General features: G+C 36.0%; 2 protein-coding genes across 4 annotated transcripts in view; one reads left to right on the top strand and one right to left on the bottom strand.

Annotated features, from left to right (window-relative positions):
- Positions 1 to 1,933: 1,933 nt before the first annotated feature.
- Positions 1,934 to 16,405, top strand: part of LOC125073672 (muscle calcium channel subunit alpha-1-like) — a 60,802-nt gene continuing 46,330 nt past the window's right edge. For all 3 annotated transcript variants that reach the window (XR_007120058.1, XM_047684614.1, XM_047684613.1), the window contains exon 1: positions 1,934 to 2,266. The gene's annotated coding sequence lies outside the window, so the exon portion shown is untranslated. The remainder of the gene's footprint in view (positions 2,267 to 16,405) is intronic.
- On the bottom strand, positions 13,018 to 13,827 carry LOC125073779. Its single transcript, XM_047684816.1, has one exon. The coding sequence runs from the start codon at positions 13,825 to 13,827 to the stop codon at positions 13,018 to 13,020; it is 810 nt and encodes a 269-aa protein (XP_047540772.1).

Genomic DNA, 16,405 nt, shown 5'->3' with positions numbered 1-16,405 from the left:
CGAAAGTATGATCATTAAAAATCATTCTTATTTTAGGAATTGTTATACTTTTGGACTGAGGATGAGATAGAATACTTTTTGGTCCGGAATCATGAACGAGTATCCTGTGAAGACTATATTTGTAAAGCTTTCACGTCTGAACTACTCAAACGATCACCATGAAGTATATGACATATCATCACCATCAGCAGCCTGTAAATTTCCCAATGCTGAGCTAAGGCCTCCTCTCCCTTTGAGGAGAAGGTTTGGAGCATATTCCACCACGCTGCTCCAATGCGGGTTGGTGGAATACACATGTGGCAGAATTTCGTTGAAATTAGACACATGCAGGTTTCCTCACGATGTTTTCCTTCACCGCTGAGCACGAGATGAATTATAAACACAAATTAAGCACATGAAAGTTCAGTGGTGCCTGCCTGGGTTTGAACCCGAAATTATCGGTTAAAATGCACGCGTTCTAACCACTGGGCCATCTCGGCTCAAATGACATATAGTCTATTTCAATAAAAGAAAGAATAACTTCGATAGAATTAGATTTACGTACTCCACGCTATTTTCTAATAGTTCTGATATGTTGTGCACTACTAACAGTTCTTAGCTAAGATATCTTTATTCATAATACAACACTATTCTTTTATTTTACTTCCAAAGTACCAAAAACAGTTTCGTCGACGTTCAAAACGCCATCTTTTCGCAAATCCATAATGATGATGGATTATTCCAGCTACTGACTAATGATGTCGCGTCAATTCGATGACAAATATTGTTTTAAATGAATCTACTCCATCTGATGGGAAGTGGTAGGAGAATCAAAACGTGAAGATGAACTGCAAAAGCCTGTCTGGTTATGCTGGCCCACCAGATGCTTCTTCAAGCCTCGTTTGAAAGAACCCAGGTTGTAAGAGGAGAGGAACACGTGTGCTGATAGAGAATTCCATTTTTGGGTTTTGTCCTCATGTGATAGAAAAAGACTACAAGGTACCATCTAACCCCGTCCTTTTAAATCACGTGTGATCGCGAGCCACGCACAATTTGCCTAAATTTATAGTTAATTTGGTATACACGAATCGAATCCAATGTCAAGTCTATTTGATGTGAAAACTATCCCGTAATTCTGTAACATCTGTATATAATCGAGTTTTTATGGTAGTATTACTCGTGTGCGATACATCAGAGTGTATTTTCAGTGATATTGCAAGTACGCGCGATCTACGTAAACGCCGCCGAGTCTGCCAGTAGTGCGCGTGGCTTTGCATGTGTGGGCTGCCAATGAATAGTAAAAAATAGATGTGGCAAATTATATAGTTGTATAATGAGTAGGTATAATTAATAGCAGAAAAATGTTGACTAGCAAATGTTTTCGTACGAAAGTCGAAGCGTCATGCAACGTTTTCACGTGTTATAATTGTGCTGAAGCGATAATGACGTATTTTAGTTCTTTATAGGAGAGCTATCTCCTTAATGACAGAATTAAAGATTGGTTATGTTTGTAAGTAAATTAATTTTAAACTCGCAAACGTAATTTTTTTTCTTCATGGTAGAAGTTCACCCACCTGTTGGTAAACGAACTTTTCTTTCGCGGAATGCGGGTATTATTATAATGAATATTCTTTTAGAGTTTTTAATTTAATTGTTTTATGTCCATAAAGATTTTTTCTTAATATAAAAATAATATGATTATAGAAACAAATTAATAAAGGAATTGAAGTGAAGGATTAATATCAAATTTGTATATTATGAAAAAAATCGCCTCTTTTATTTACTATAATTCACCACAGTGTGTATAAACATGCACAAGGAAATCGTACTTCGGTATTGAGTATATTCTATGATTGTGCTCACGTAGAGTTCTGCGCATGTGTGCGTGACGCCATAACCCGCGGATTCTAACCTAAATTCGAATTTCGAGCTTCGCTTTCCGCGGACGCGCGTGCCCGGCCAGCGCTTCTTAATTTAAAAATAAAACAATTTTTTTTTCGGCAAGCGCTCCATTTTGAAGTTTCGCGTTATACAGCCTGTGTTTGTTATATATTTTTTAATATTTTGTATACAATTCATATTTTGAAAATAACATGTTAAGGAATAATGTTTAAAAATAGTGTTTTCGGTGTAAGGAGAGGCAGTGCAGACGGAAAGCTCGTATTTCGGTGACATATCGTATCGACCTCGAGACGTCTTGACAATTGTTTTCGCGGTTTTTTTGGTAGTGAATTATTTTATCATCTGTGTTAATTTGTTAACTGAACTGGATTGTGTATTATAAGAGGTATGTATTTATTTTTATATTGTGTTCTTTAGTTTGACACAGATAATATCTGTTATCGTTTGTTTCGTTTGTTTTTTATTCATTGATCATAGAATAAATACAATGAATCAAGTCTGCTCCTGTCAATATATTAAAATGCCAATGATACTGTGTTATTATATTAAAAAAAAAACACTATAAAAAACATTAAAAAATTAAGCCTTTTTTTTATTTCATACATAATCATAAAACAATAAAAAAAATCTTAGAAGGCAATATATATATTTTTTTGTACAAAAAAAAAATACTAATAATTATTGAGCGTTCGAATTTTAAAAAATAGTACCTTTACATATATATGAATCAGATCCAAATAGTGGAACACAAGATGGCATGTTACGTGGGTGTTATTTGTATCTAAATGAGAATTATCTGTAACTGTTTAGTGTTTAATTATAAACGAAAGTATTTGTAATTCGTCTTAAAGAACAGCAAATTCTTTGTATCTGAGTATTTTATCTATACTAACATTATAAATTCGAAAGTAATTTTGTATGTCTGTCTGTTACTCTTTTCACAAAACACTGAACCGAATTTGATGAAATTTGTTATGAAGCAAGCTTGAACCCTAAGAAAGAACATAGTAATAAAAATAAATATTGGAAAACATCACATACATTACTCTGATCCCAATGTAAGTAGCTAAAGAACTTGTGTTATGTCAAATCAGAAGTAACGACGGTACCACAAACACCCAGACCCAAGACAACATAACTAATGAACTTTTTCTACATCGATTCGGCCGGGAATCGAACCCGGGACCTCGGTGTGGCGTACCTATGAAAACCGGTGTACACACTACTCGACCACGGAAGTTGTCCTAAATTATATATTATTTATATAAATATATAATTAGTATTAATATTTTGAAGTTAGTATAAAATGTCAAGTAGTACGATAACTACAATTAAAAAAGTAGCCTATGGCCGTCACTTTAACTACACTAAAATGAAGGATCTAGGCTGATTTTTTATACTTAAAACTTACCCCCTGTCAAGCGCCGAAAACTAATATCATGATAGCTTTAAATTTAATTCAAGAATGTAACATGTCGATTCAAAAGTTCTTGTATGAGCGTACTTACTTATTATATTTAAAGCTATAAGAATTAGTATTTCTGAGGTGTTTACGCTTATTTCAAAACTAGTGAACCGATTTTGATTGTAATTTGGCAGTAGTTAATTGAGATATTTAATATGATTTATTTGTATCTATACTAATCTATATTATGTATGCGCAAGTAACCCTTGTCTATCTGTCTGTTACTCTTTCACGGTCAAACCATTGAACCGTATTTAATGAAATTTGTTACGAAGTCAGTTCTACCCATTTAGGGGGTAAAGTTGTAAAAGAGGGGTTGTATGAAAGATACTGAAAAGGTTTTAGTCATAAAATGAATTTCATGCGGGAAATCCCCCGGCAACAGCTAGTTGAATAAATATTATATCAGTATTTGTCTGTGGCTTTACGAAATGAGAATGATATCGTTTTTTTGTGGTCTGGTTTGAATGATGAGTGAGCCAGTGTAACTACCTAACCTACTAACTTCCCAGTTTCTTACATTGCCAAGTGGTTATCGCCTACCATCGAGTGGTCCATTTGCCAATCCATCCACTTTAAGTTAACTAATATAGAGCTTTATCAAATTTATTTATTTTTATTTATTAAGGACCATCAGCAGACACTTACAAATATAATATAATAACAAAGTGTGACTCCTTAAGACGACCATAACACGTATTATAAGTTACAATATTTATTTATTTTTTACTAAAATTATTTTATATTACTAAAACACTTTCGAGTTAGTGTACAGTATGTCCGAAGTGAATGTTTACTAGATAAAAACGAACACAACAGCATACGGACTATCACATTTATAATATTAGTAAAAGATAGCTAATATTTATATAGGGTAGGTCGTGTCGGTATGTCCACTGTATATTAATAGGGGGTGGCTTTGGAGGGTGAGCCGTTATAACTTCGATCGCTAGTATCTGGATGATTTATTTGAAACACTACATTACATTACATTAGTCTATGGAAAACTGTGTTTTATTGGAAACGAATAATAAATGAACTATTAAAGGTTTTATTTATGACTAGTGACACACCCTGGCTTCGCACGGTTGGATTTATTAATAAAGAAAATAGTATGGTATCAATATAGTTTATACTCTACTTTTTCGAACGCTGCTTGGCCCTTTTGTTAGGGGAGGGGGGATTTTAAGTTTAATAAATGTAGTCTATGCTCTTCATTGGTGTTCAAGGTCACTTTATAACAAATTTGTATAGTACAGCTGTTTAGCCGTTAAAGCGTAACAGGCAGATATACTTTCGAATTTATAATATTAGTATGGAAATATTCAAGAATAACATAGGTATCTATCAGTGAAAATTAAATTTAAAATTGGATCATCAGTTAAGGAGATCATCCGCTACATACAAAAAAACAAATTTTTTCACTTTATAATTTTGATGTAGATGACTTCATCAGGTTTTCTCTGCGATACTATATGTAATTTAGTATGTTGAGTCATAATCAAACTCTTTAAAGCAACCGAATTGTGTTTGCAGATGAAGCCATAGAGTAATTTAAAAACAGAGAACTGTATTCGGGAATAAAATTAATTAAACTAGAATAATGCGCAGTTCTTCAAAGTAATAGACGCATATTTTTTGTTCAACTTATTTAACAAATCATTATAAGTACGTTACAGAACAAAGTAGATACAGATAACGGAAAAAAAAACTGAATATAAAAGACATGCTTATTGTTGGAAGAATTTTCTTATAGAACAGTCCATTAAGGAAAATAATTTAGACAAGTTTATAAGAGGAGGAATTAATGAGTTCATCGTTGAAAGCACATCTTGGGAATGAAATGATCGCCTCCTGGCTATTCCTTTTTGATATTATATATATATATATATATATAAATAATCAAAAACCGCTGATTTTCTTTCGCTGATTCTTCTCAGTTTAGGATATTTTCCTCTCCAAACCGGTGATATTGTTACATTTGACAATCAAAAAGTAAGTGTAATGCGTTATTGAATAAAGGAATTTGATTTGACTTGCACGAAGTATTATACTACTTTGGAATTTAGTAGATCATATTGAAATAGATAAAAATAATACCTTGTCAAAGTAACAAATCCTATATTTGAAAACACGTCAACAGTTCTGTAACTTTTCTCTGTTTTCGACCGATAATCCTATTTATATAAAGAAAATGCGAAATGAAAGTAAATTTTCAATAACTATAGAATTTCGAATACTAAGCTAACATATATAGTTGTATATGGACTGACGTTGCAACCAATTTCCTGCCAAATCAAGATTATAAGTAAATAATTATTGTTTTAGTTCCGTCAATAAAACTAGCCGCAGGCACAATGGACGTAACAACTTAGATCCCAAGGTTGGTGGAGCAATGGACATTTATAAAGGCGCCAATGTTTATTGGCCATAGTACCATCAGGTAGTCCATTTCCAAGCTCTACTTATTTTATGAAAAAAAAAAAATCTAGTTTATAATTTTGTTTATGATTTGCTATTGTAATATAATCATAACAAATACTGACTTTTTTTTTTAAATAAATGACATTTTACTGTTAGGCTAGAGTTCGTTGTTTTATTATAAAATATTTAAATAACAATTAGCTAATTTGAAAATATTGTTGATACAAAATAATGTTTTAATAGACGCTTTATTTGCGTACATTGGTAACAGGAATGTGTCATTAAATATACTTCAATGTTCAAATGTCATGCCCAGTAGTGGACCGGTTTCCACGTGAAGAACTTTGGAGATTATTTTACCACGCTCTCTGTATGCTGTCCCGTAATGTCAATTTTGTTGCAATTCCTTCACTGATCAGAAACGCAAAGGCTAATAACGCATATGCCCCACGGAGCTACCTGCTCGTTGGACCCTTATGTCATAAAAATAGAAATGAATTGAAGTAAGTCAAGTTCATAAAATCTGGATTTCAATGTCACGTTAATATTAGAATAATAATCGTTGTTACCCAAGTAGCTTGACAAATCAAAATTGCTTGATCTGTAAAGAGTCTGCTTGATTAAAGTATGTATTTGATTTAAAAGGTATATATATTTATTTATTTTTGGAAAACATACCGCATAGTATAATAAACAAATATTTGATATCAATATAAGTCTCACATAAACCAAATGAGCAAAAACGCTCTTACGCTCTTACTGAGAATTTCATATGTAGTTCGCAATGTTTTTCACTGGAAGCTTGTCTGATCTTTACGATAAATCTGTCTTTTGAAACATTATTTTTTCATATTTCATATTCCTATACTAGTCCAATAATATTTACGACATTTTTGTCTAAATCAATATTAAAAAAGAAAAATACTCTTTTTTCAATGAAGCTCGTAAATTCGTCATGTTATACACTATACTGAATTAAAAGCAGCGCCGGTTCGGAATGTCTTTTCTACCGAGAAGAACCGCCAAGTAACTCAGTTGTTAATCTTCTCCAAATTTACATAGTTAATTAATTACAATTGAATTAAATTGATCCTGCATGAAAATCAACGTATACTAACTCCAAGCATTTTTATAAAATATATAATAAACTAGATGAAACCCCGCCTTTTCTCGGGTGAAATAAATAAAACTAAACAAATACAGTTTATCATTTAGTTTTCATATATTTTTTTATAGACGCTGTGATTATCAAACATGTGTTTTTTATTTTTGGGTGGTGAAAACCAACAATAAAATTATCCTTAACACAGTTTTCTGGACGCATCCGTAAACGTCAAATATGGCCGCCCGTTAAACTGTCATGTCATTGAATCTCACGGATTGTTGTCGACTAAAAATCGTTATTTTTTAACGATCTATAATTGTGGGTAGGTTTCAATTGTTTCTATCATAGACCTGCTCGAAATTATTAATATAGATGTAATACTATTGGTCGCCCTCAGCTTCGCTCGAGTTTTATCGGTTAGTCGTTAAGTGATAAGCATAAAAACTAGATTGCTTCTTACCAAATTCGATTCAGTGGTTTGGCCTTGAAAGAGCAACAGACTGACAGTTAATATATATGTAATTTATCGATTGATAATCTTTGTGTGTTGGCAAAATAATATGTGCGTTTTTAGCACAAAAAATAAAACGAATATTTACGTGTTGATATTAAACAAATTTAAAAAAGAAAGAGGTTATAAATTTTTATGTTTGTACATTAAAACACTTTTGACTTTTCGGTAGAGTTTTGTGCAGACATATAACATTTAAGTTGATGGTGCATTGGTGTTTTTGATTAATATTTGTAACGGTCCCAATGGCTGTGGCGACTTACCATCAGGTGGCCCGCTGGTCCGTCCGCCTACTTATTTTATAACAAAAACTACTTGGTCATAAATGAACCCATTTCGAAGTTTTGTTGTTCTTGTAGTGATAACGAAACGTCAATATCACAATGGTTTTATCGGGGTCTAGTCATGTAGAAAGTCACGAGTTCAAATATGACCCTTTGGGATATTGTTGTCCCCACTCCTAACATGATATTTAAGCTATATATTAGTAATTCCTTTAAAAAGAGTGTTGCTACTATTTAAAAAAAAATCTGGATGTACTTCCTTTTTGATCCTATTTAAATTTAAAGTAAGTGTTTTATTTCTTGATTTTTTTGCTTAAGCTTAACGTTAATAGAGGCGCTATGAATACTATTTAATACAATGTTATGATAAAGTTTTATCTGGCAACATTACCCGGCGTTACTTATCTTATCAGCTGAGCATTACCGTAATTGGACTCGGTATCGATCGTGGCTCAGTTTTCAAAGCAGAACCTGAACTTGTAATTTAATTGACACAAGAATATACTGTTAAACCAAAAGATAATAAGTAGTTCTATTTAAATAATGTTGTACTACAATTTTTTTTTTATATACTACGAAAATATAATTAAAAAAAGATATCCAATTCAAAAGTATTACTACTACTCAGTATGGCATGCTTTTCTCATTAAAGATATATATGTTTATCTTCTGGCACGCATAAAAAGAAAAATAGAAATATAATGACTATTTTCAATTGTAACATAAATTAAATAGAGGATTTATTAACATTAAGTCCTTAACTATATACGAATATGAATTAAAAATAGTTACTGAATATATCTTGATCGAGTGGAATGGTGGCAAGAATGCTAGCAGCATTCCTGGGGGTAAAAAACGAACCCTCCTGTCACTACGACAATATTATATTGTATTATAATAAAAATAATTATTTATTTGTATGCAATGTATTTTTTCGATAGGTTTTATGGTATGTTAATAATTATCTAATCATTTTGTTCACTATAGACAAACATAGCATAAATTAAAAACCCATTTAAAGGAACAGTATAAATAATGCTAAATTTAATTTTAATGAAATATTTATTTATGGTTAACAAAGAAAAATAACTAATACTAAAATAACGATCAAATAACGAAAAAAAACCGTTATTTATTAAAGTTTTTTAAAGGAAAACAATTACTATTATCGTCTCTATCGAAAATTCATATATTTAGACTGTCTTGGCAGTATTTCTCTATTTGGGTGTGGTTTTAATTAAGTAACAATTCTAGTGAAATAAAAAATGGTGTAGCAAGTGTTGATAAAAGCTGATTAATTATTACCTTTAATTGGTGGTAGGGCTTTGTGCAAGCCCGTCTGGGTAGGTACCACCCACTCATCAGATATTCTACCGCCAAATAACAGTACTCTGTATTCTTGTGTTCCGGCTAGAAGGGTGAGTGAGCCAGTGTAATCACAGGCACAAGGGACATAACATCTTAGTTCCCAAGGTTGGTGGCGCATAGGTGATGTAAGGAATGGTTAATATTTCTTACAGCGCCTTTGTCTATGGGCGGTGGTGACCACTTACCATCAGGTGGCCCATATGCTAGTCCGCCAACCAATGCCATAAAAAAAAACCCTAGTACAGTTTCATCTATAAATATACATAATACACTTAATTACTTGTAAATTAATAGATATTTTATTATCAAACGACGTCCAAATAACTGAAATGAATCGCTACTTTGTGGTAAATGTGTGTAAACACGTATACAGAAGAAATAAAAGTACTCACGCTAACGGTCCAGTACACGTATATTAGTCACAGTTCACAAAACACACAAGAAAGTTCAAAAGGTCAATAGAAGATAGACAGAATAGAATATAGACAGTCACACATAGAAATATAGCACAACACAAAACTTAGGAACTCGGGAAATATAAAGTAATGAGAAAACAAAGCAAATCGCATCGAACGTTAAAGCCGACTAAGTATGTGACTAATTGTTCCGCAGTAGTCGGTAGTCGGAGAATGATATCCGAACGCCGTATACTACGGGTTTCGCCCGAGTATGCTTGTGAATTAATTATTTATATATATTTTATTATTTAATATAAATTATAATGTGTATGTATGTATTGGTGAAATGTGTAAGATGTTTATAATATTAATACATAAATAAATATTAAATAAAATATTATATTATGTTTATGTAAAGTGTAATAAATAAAATAAACTAAATAAATGTAATAATTCGCCTACATTACTCCCCTCCAGAGGCCGTGTCTACGGACGATAATAATCTGGAAAGTGAACTTTCCTCCCAGAACGAGTAGTTTTTATGGGGGGACTATGGTGTCGTGGCTGAATTGGTAGTTCGAGGTCGGGCGGTGGTATGTCCTGTGACAAATCGTCGGACAGTATATAGGCCGGCTTAAGGCGGTCAATCGATACCGTCACGACTTTACCTTTAAAATCTATTTTAAAAGTTTTAGCACCTCTGCTTATAACCTTATGTGGACCTGTGTATGCGGGTTGCAGTGAACCACGCAGCGCGTCTTCCCTAAGGAATACGTGGCTGCATGTGGTAAGGTCTTTAAAAATGAAGGTCTTACGTGTGGAGTGATGCTGTGCTGGGACTGGACGTAGCTTCTCGGCAAAGGACTTCATACGAGCGGAAAAATCGGTAATGTCGGTAGTGTAGCCTGCGACATTATGGCCGAAAAATTCGCCAGGTAAGCGCAGTGGCTCGCCATATACCAGTTCCGCCGATGAAGCCTGGAGGTCTTCTTTGAAGGAACTTCTTATGCCGAGAAGAACTAGGGGAAGTGACTCAACCCAATTGCTATCTCCGTGACAAATGATAGCTGCTTTTAGCTGCCGGTGAAAGCGTTCAACTAAGCCGTTGCACTGAGGGTGGTAAGCGGTTGTCCTGCGATGCTGAAATCCAATGGATTTAGCCAATTGTTCGAACAGGGCTGATTCGAACTGTCTTCCGCGATCGGTGACTATGTCAGTAGGGCAACCAAATCGGGAGAACCAGCAGGACACTAAAGCTTTAGCCACGGTTTCAGCAGTGATATCGGCTATGGGTACAGCTTCCGGCCATCGCGTGAAGCGATCGACGGCTGTCAAACAGTACCGATAACCACTGGCTGGAGGTAATGGTCCGATCAGGTCTATATGGACATGTTTGAATCGCGCTGAAGGTAAAGCATGTGTACCCAACGGTGAGGTCACGTGACGGCTTACCTTCGTACGCTGGCAGGTCAAACATGCCTTAGACCATTGACGGCAGTTCTTGCGCATGAGTGGCCATACGAAGCGTTGTGCAACGAGCTTAGTTGAAGCTGTAGAACCGGGATGGCTAAGGGAGTGCAGACTATCAAAAATTTGCCGACGGAGGTTAATGGGGACAAAAGGCCTAGGAGTCGGTGTACTGACGTCGCAGTACAATTCAGTACGACTACCGGGTATTGACATTTTTATAAGACGAAGTGATGTGTCGCCTTTAAGGGTGTCAGCCAGATCGGGGTCTGTGGCTTGGTACTTGGCAAGGACTTCTAAATCGACCGGCATCTGCAATTCGTCGACTCGAGAAAGAGTGTCGGCCACGACGTTATGTTTGCCCGCAATGTGTCGTATGTCGGTCGTGAACTGCGAGATGAAGTCCAAGTGTCTATACTGACGGGGACTGCAGCTACTTTTCCTTTCATGGAAAGCGTAGCAGAGAGGCTTGTGGTCAGTATAGACAGTAAAGTGGTTAGCCTCTAGCATGTGTCGGAAGTACCTAATACTCTGGTATATTGCAAGGAGCTCGCGATCATAGGGAGAGTATTTGGTCTGTGATGGGCTCAACTTGCGTGAGAAAAATGCTAGAGGCTGCCAAGCACCGTCCTGAAATTGCTGGAGGACGCCACCTATCGCCGTATCAGAGGCGTCAGTGACCAGTCCTAACTTTGCATCAGGGTTTGGATGTGCCAAGAGCGCTGCTTGGCAAAGGCTGTCTTTGCAGCTCTCAAAAGCTTTGAGAGAATCTCCCTCTATGACGACCGGGTGGGAAGCTTTAACGGATCCGGTCAGTAAGGCGTTCAGAGGAGCTTGAATTTTGGCGGCATTAGGCACAAAACGTCTATAATAATTAATCATGCCCAAGAAACGACGAAGCTCCCTGACGGTTTTCGGGACAGGAAATTCCGAAATGGCCTTGACCTTGCTATCCAGGGGCTTGGTACCATTTTCTGAAATATGATAACCAAGAAATGTTACCTCAGAGGCACCGAAGACACATTTGGCGGTATTCACCAGTACGCCGTAATCTTGCATACGGGTAAAAAGTTGACGCAAGTGGTCCTTGTGCTCTTCCTGGGTCCTGGAAAAGACTAGAAAGTCATCAAGGTAAGGATAGCAAAAGTCAAGTCCACGCGTCAGTTCGTCTACGAACCTTTGAAAGGTCTGACCGGCATTCCTTAACCCAAACGTCATGAAGGGAAATTCGTATAGACCGAATGGAGTTGTAATTGCGGTCTTGGGTATATCTTCCTCGGCAACTGGGATCTGGTTATAAGCTTTCACTAAATCGATGACTGAAAAATACTTACAACCAGACAAGTTGTGAGAAAAATCGTGTATGTGGCGTATGGGGTACTTATCAGGTATGGTCCTGGCATTCAGTAGCCTGTAATCGCCACAGGGACGCCAACCGTTGTCCTTCTTGGATACGAGGTGGAGTGGCGACGCCCAAGGACTGTCGGAAGGACGAGCGGTGCCGTTCGCCAACATCGCTTCAAACTCGTGTTTAGCGATTTTTGATTTCTCGGGGGCTAGCCTCCTAGGAGAACAGGACACTGGTGGACCTGGTGTAGTGCGAATGTGGTGTTTAGTGTGGTGTTTGACTACACCCGGAGTACCGGCGGGACGGATTATATCTGGAAATTCCGATAAAATATTATGATAAAGACTATCACCGCCAGTCGTTACTTTAACGCTCGTTACAAGATTATGCGATTTATCTATAGAAGCTACAGTGCTAATATTAGTCAAACTATCTATTAATTTGCGATTACTAATATCAACAACGAGTCGGTAATGAGACAGAAAATCGACTCCGATTATGGCTTTGGTTACGTCAGCTACAATAAATCGCCATGGAAGATTACGACGTAAACCAATATTTAAAGTTAAATTTATATAACCATAAGTATCTATAGCTGAGCCGTTAGCGGCGCTCAGTTGGAATGATGTCTTATAACGAGGTTCACTAATTGCACTAACTGGATATACACAAATATCACTACCAGTATCTACTAAAAATTGTTTTTTGGTACCGTGATCTGTGATGAAGAGGCGACCCGTCGAACTCCCGCAATCGTTAGTCGCCATTACCGATTGCTTGAAGCGTTTCCCGATGTGAAGTCGCAGGGCTTGATGCAGTTACTAGCTTTGACGCCGTATTTACTGTGGTACCAGCAAAGAGGGTACCGACGATGACACGAGTCAGACCTACGTGATTGGGATCGACTACGTCGTCTTCCGTTACCACGGCCGCGTTCTCTGGATCGTGATCGCTGATTGACCTTAGCTGTGAGAGCGCTGACCTGTCTGGTCAACTCAGCAACTTGTTTCGTCAACACTTCAATAGGCGTTGAAGAAGATGTTGCCGCTACTTGGCGGGTGGGTGCCGCGATGTCATGTATTCTGTCCGCAAGCTCTGCTATAGCATCGAGTGTTAGCGTTGGTTGAGATGCGATAATTGGTTGCATCTCCGTTGGCAAACGACTTGTCCAAATTGTTCGAATGAAATCTTCGGGGATATTGGGTCCAGCCAAATGTTGAAGGTGCCGAAGAAATTGCGAAGGTTTGCGATTGCCGAGCTGCTCGTGTGTCAGCAGCTGTTTAACATTATTTTCTCGAGACACCGATAACCGTTTAATTAGTTCGGTTTTAAGACGCTTATAATCCGGGGGACCAATTATTATATCTTCGACTTCGGCAGCGTAACTTCTATCTAAGTTCGCCAAAATGTGGTAAAATTTTGTTGCGTCATCCGTGATCGATAATAATTTAAATTGACTTTCCACCTGTGCAAACCATATTGCAGGCTTCTCTGGCCAGAAAGGTGGTGTCCTGAATTGTGCAGAAGCAAGTGTGAGGGTAGGAGCATCCGTGCTTTCCAACTCAACGCGCTCCATCTTCTTAACGCGGCGTGGACGCGTATTCACTTGCGAAGCGTGTGAATCACTGTCGCTACTCATCTTCTAAATAAGCGTGAACGGCGGGGTCACCAGTTTGTGGTAAATGTGTGTAAACACGTATACAGAAGAAATAAAAGTACTCACGCTAACGGTCCAGTACACGTATATTAGTCACAGTTCACAAAACACACAAGAAAGTTCAAAAGGTCAATAGAAGATAGACAGAATAGAATATAGACAGTCACACATAGAAATATAGCACAACACAAAACTTAGGAACTCGGGAAATATAAAGTAATGAGAAAACAAAGCAAATCGCATCGAACGTTAAAGCCGACTAAGTATGTGACTAATTGTTCCGCAGTAGTCGGTAGTCGGAGAATGATATCCGAACGCCGTATACTACGGGTTTCGCCCGAGTATGCTTGTGAATTAATTATTTATATATATTTTATTATTTAATATAAATTATAATGTGTATGTATGTATTGGTGAAATGTGTAAGATGTTTATAATATTAATACATAAATAAATATTAAATAAAATATTATATTATGTTTATGTAAAGTGTAATAAATAAAATAAACTAAATAAATGTAATAATTCGCCTACAACTTCAATTGAAATTTGGCAACGATTTTGATTATGTCATGGAATAATAATTACTAATCAAATACCACCCACACAACAGTTATTCTTCTCCCAAATATCAAACCTAAAAACGTAAAGTAAATATCGAGTTTTATTGCTGAACAAGGGCTGCAAGTTAGGGAGAAACATTGAATTATATACGTGTAGTATAAGAATTTCATCAATCGTGAGATTTTCAAACCGATCAATTATGAAGACAAATCATTCACGCGAATCTCATTAATACAGGATTCGAACTCGCGAACTCCAGATACGATCCACGTGTTCAACTCACTGGGTCAACTCGGTTTTAATTTACCATTTGGCAATAGAGATACCTTTATCACTACTGGTATATTTAAATATATAAATATTTGGAAGAGTTTTCAAGTTCGTATCACATACAGACGTAACCTATTTTTCCTTCATTGATTAGTTTAGCTAAATATACGGATTTGAGCACAGACGCGTTGATTGACATCGCTTTTGCTTGGCAACTAAATATTTATAGTATAATGTTCTATCTTTATTTATAATAGCCTGACAAACCGTAAACGATGCCTTTTATATATGTATATATTTATGTTTGTCTTAAATTGTTTTGCTCGAGTACGCAGTCTTACTTCAGAGTGTAACTGAGCAAAATTATGGAAGACCTCTGAAAAAGTAGCATTAGAAAATTTTATTTAAAATGTATATATATAGATAATTGGTATGGTAGAGGTACCAACCACAAAGATATTCTACCGTCAAAAAACAGTACTCAGTATTGTTGTGTTCTGGTTTGAAGGGTGAGCCAGTGTAACCACAGGCACCAAGGACATGACATCTTTGTTCCCATGATGTAGAAAAAGTTCATTAGTGTTCTATGTTGTCTTGGGTCTGGGTGTTTGTGGTACTGTCGTTACTTCTGATCTTTCCATAACATAAGTGGTTTATTTACTTACATTAGGATCAGAGTAATGTATGTAATGTTGTCCAATATTTATTAAATATTTATTAAGAAATGTTGTATAGTAGACATTTCTAAACAAAGGTTAGGCTATTTTTATTTATATTGACAATGCAAGAAATTGTTAATATTTCTAACAGCGGCATTGTCTATGGGCGGTGGTGAGCACTTATAAAATTCTAAAACATTAAGATTGGCAAAACGGGAAAATACGTCAAAATCCAATATTACAAGCCTGTTAACGAGACGATACATATATAAGCAGCCTTTAAATTTCCCACTGCTGAGCTAAGTAAGTTGGATACATACATAATAGATTAATATTCACGTGTTCCATAATAATATCTAGTTAATTAGTTTAGTTGAGCCGAGATGGCCCAGTGGTTAGAACGCGTGCATCTTAACCGATGATTTCAAGTTCAAGCCCAGGCACGCACCACTGAATTTTCATGTGCTAAATTTAAAACATCGCGAGGAAACCTGCATGTGTCTAATTTCAACGAAATTCTGCCACATGTGTATTTCACCAACCCGCATTGGAGCAGCGTGGTGGAATATGCTCAAAAACTTCTCCTCAAAGGGAAAGGAGGCCTTAACCCAGCAGTGGGAAATTTACAAACTGCTAATGTAAAAAAATAATGTAATTAAGTTTACAAATGAAGAAAAGATAAAGTTCTTTGTAAAATGGAAACGCAGCATTAATACCTACTTAAATTCACTCCGAATTGAATCCAATATCATGTTACGAAATCTTATCGGAGATTCAAAGTGATCCGAGGAAAGGATGTTGAGTTAATTAAAAGAAAACTCTTAAGTAACTGTTTTTATTCTTTTTCAATAAACTTGTTTATGACTCGACTTTCGCGCTAATTGCCCGTCTGACTTTTTAATTACTTTTTCGATCAAAACTTTTTATTGTCATATTAGTTACCAGCGACCTGCCCCGGCTTCGCACGGGTGCAATGCTGATACTAAATGTACTACAGAATGTCT

This window comes from Vanessa atalanta, chromosome 25 (genome assembly GCF_905147765.1).
Source record: "Vanessa atalanta chromosome 25, ilVanAtal1.2, whole genome shotgun sequence".
NCBI lineage: Eukaryota > Metazoa > Arthropoda > Insecta > Lepidoptera > Nymphalidae > Vanessa > Vanessa atalanta.
The sequence above is the reverse complement of the archived record's forward strand: the minus strand, read 5'-3'. Positions and strand labels throughout refer to the sequence as shown.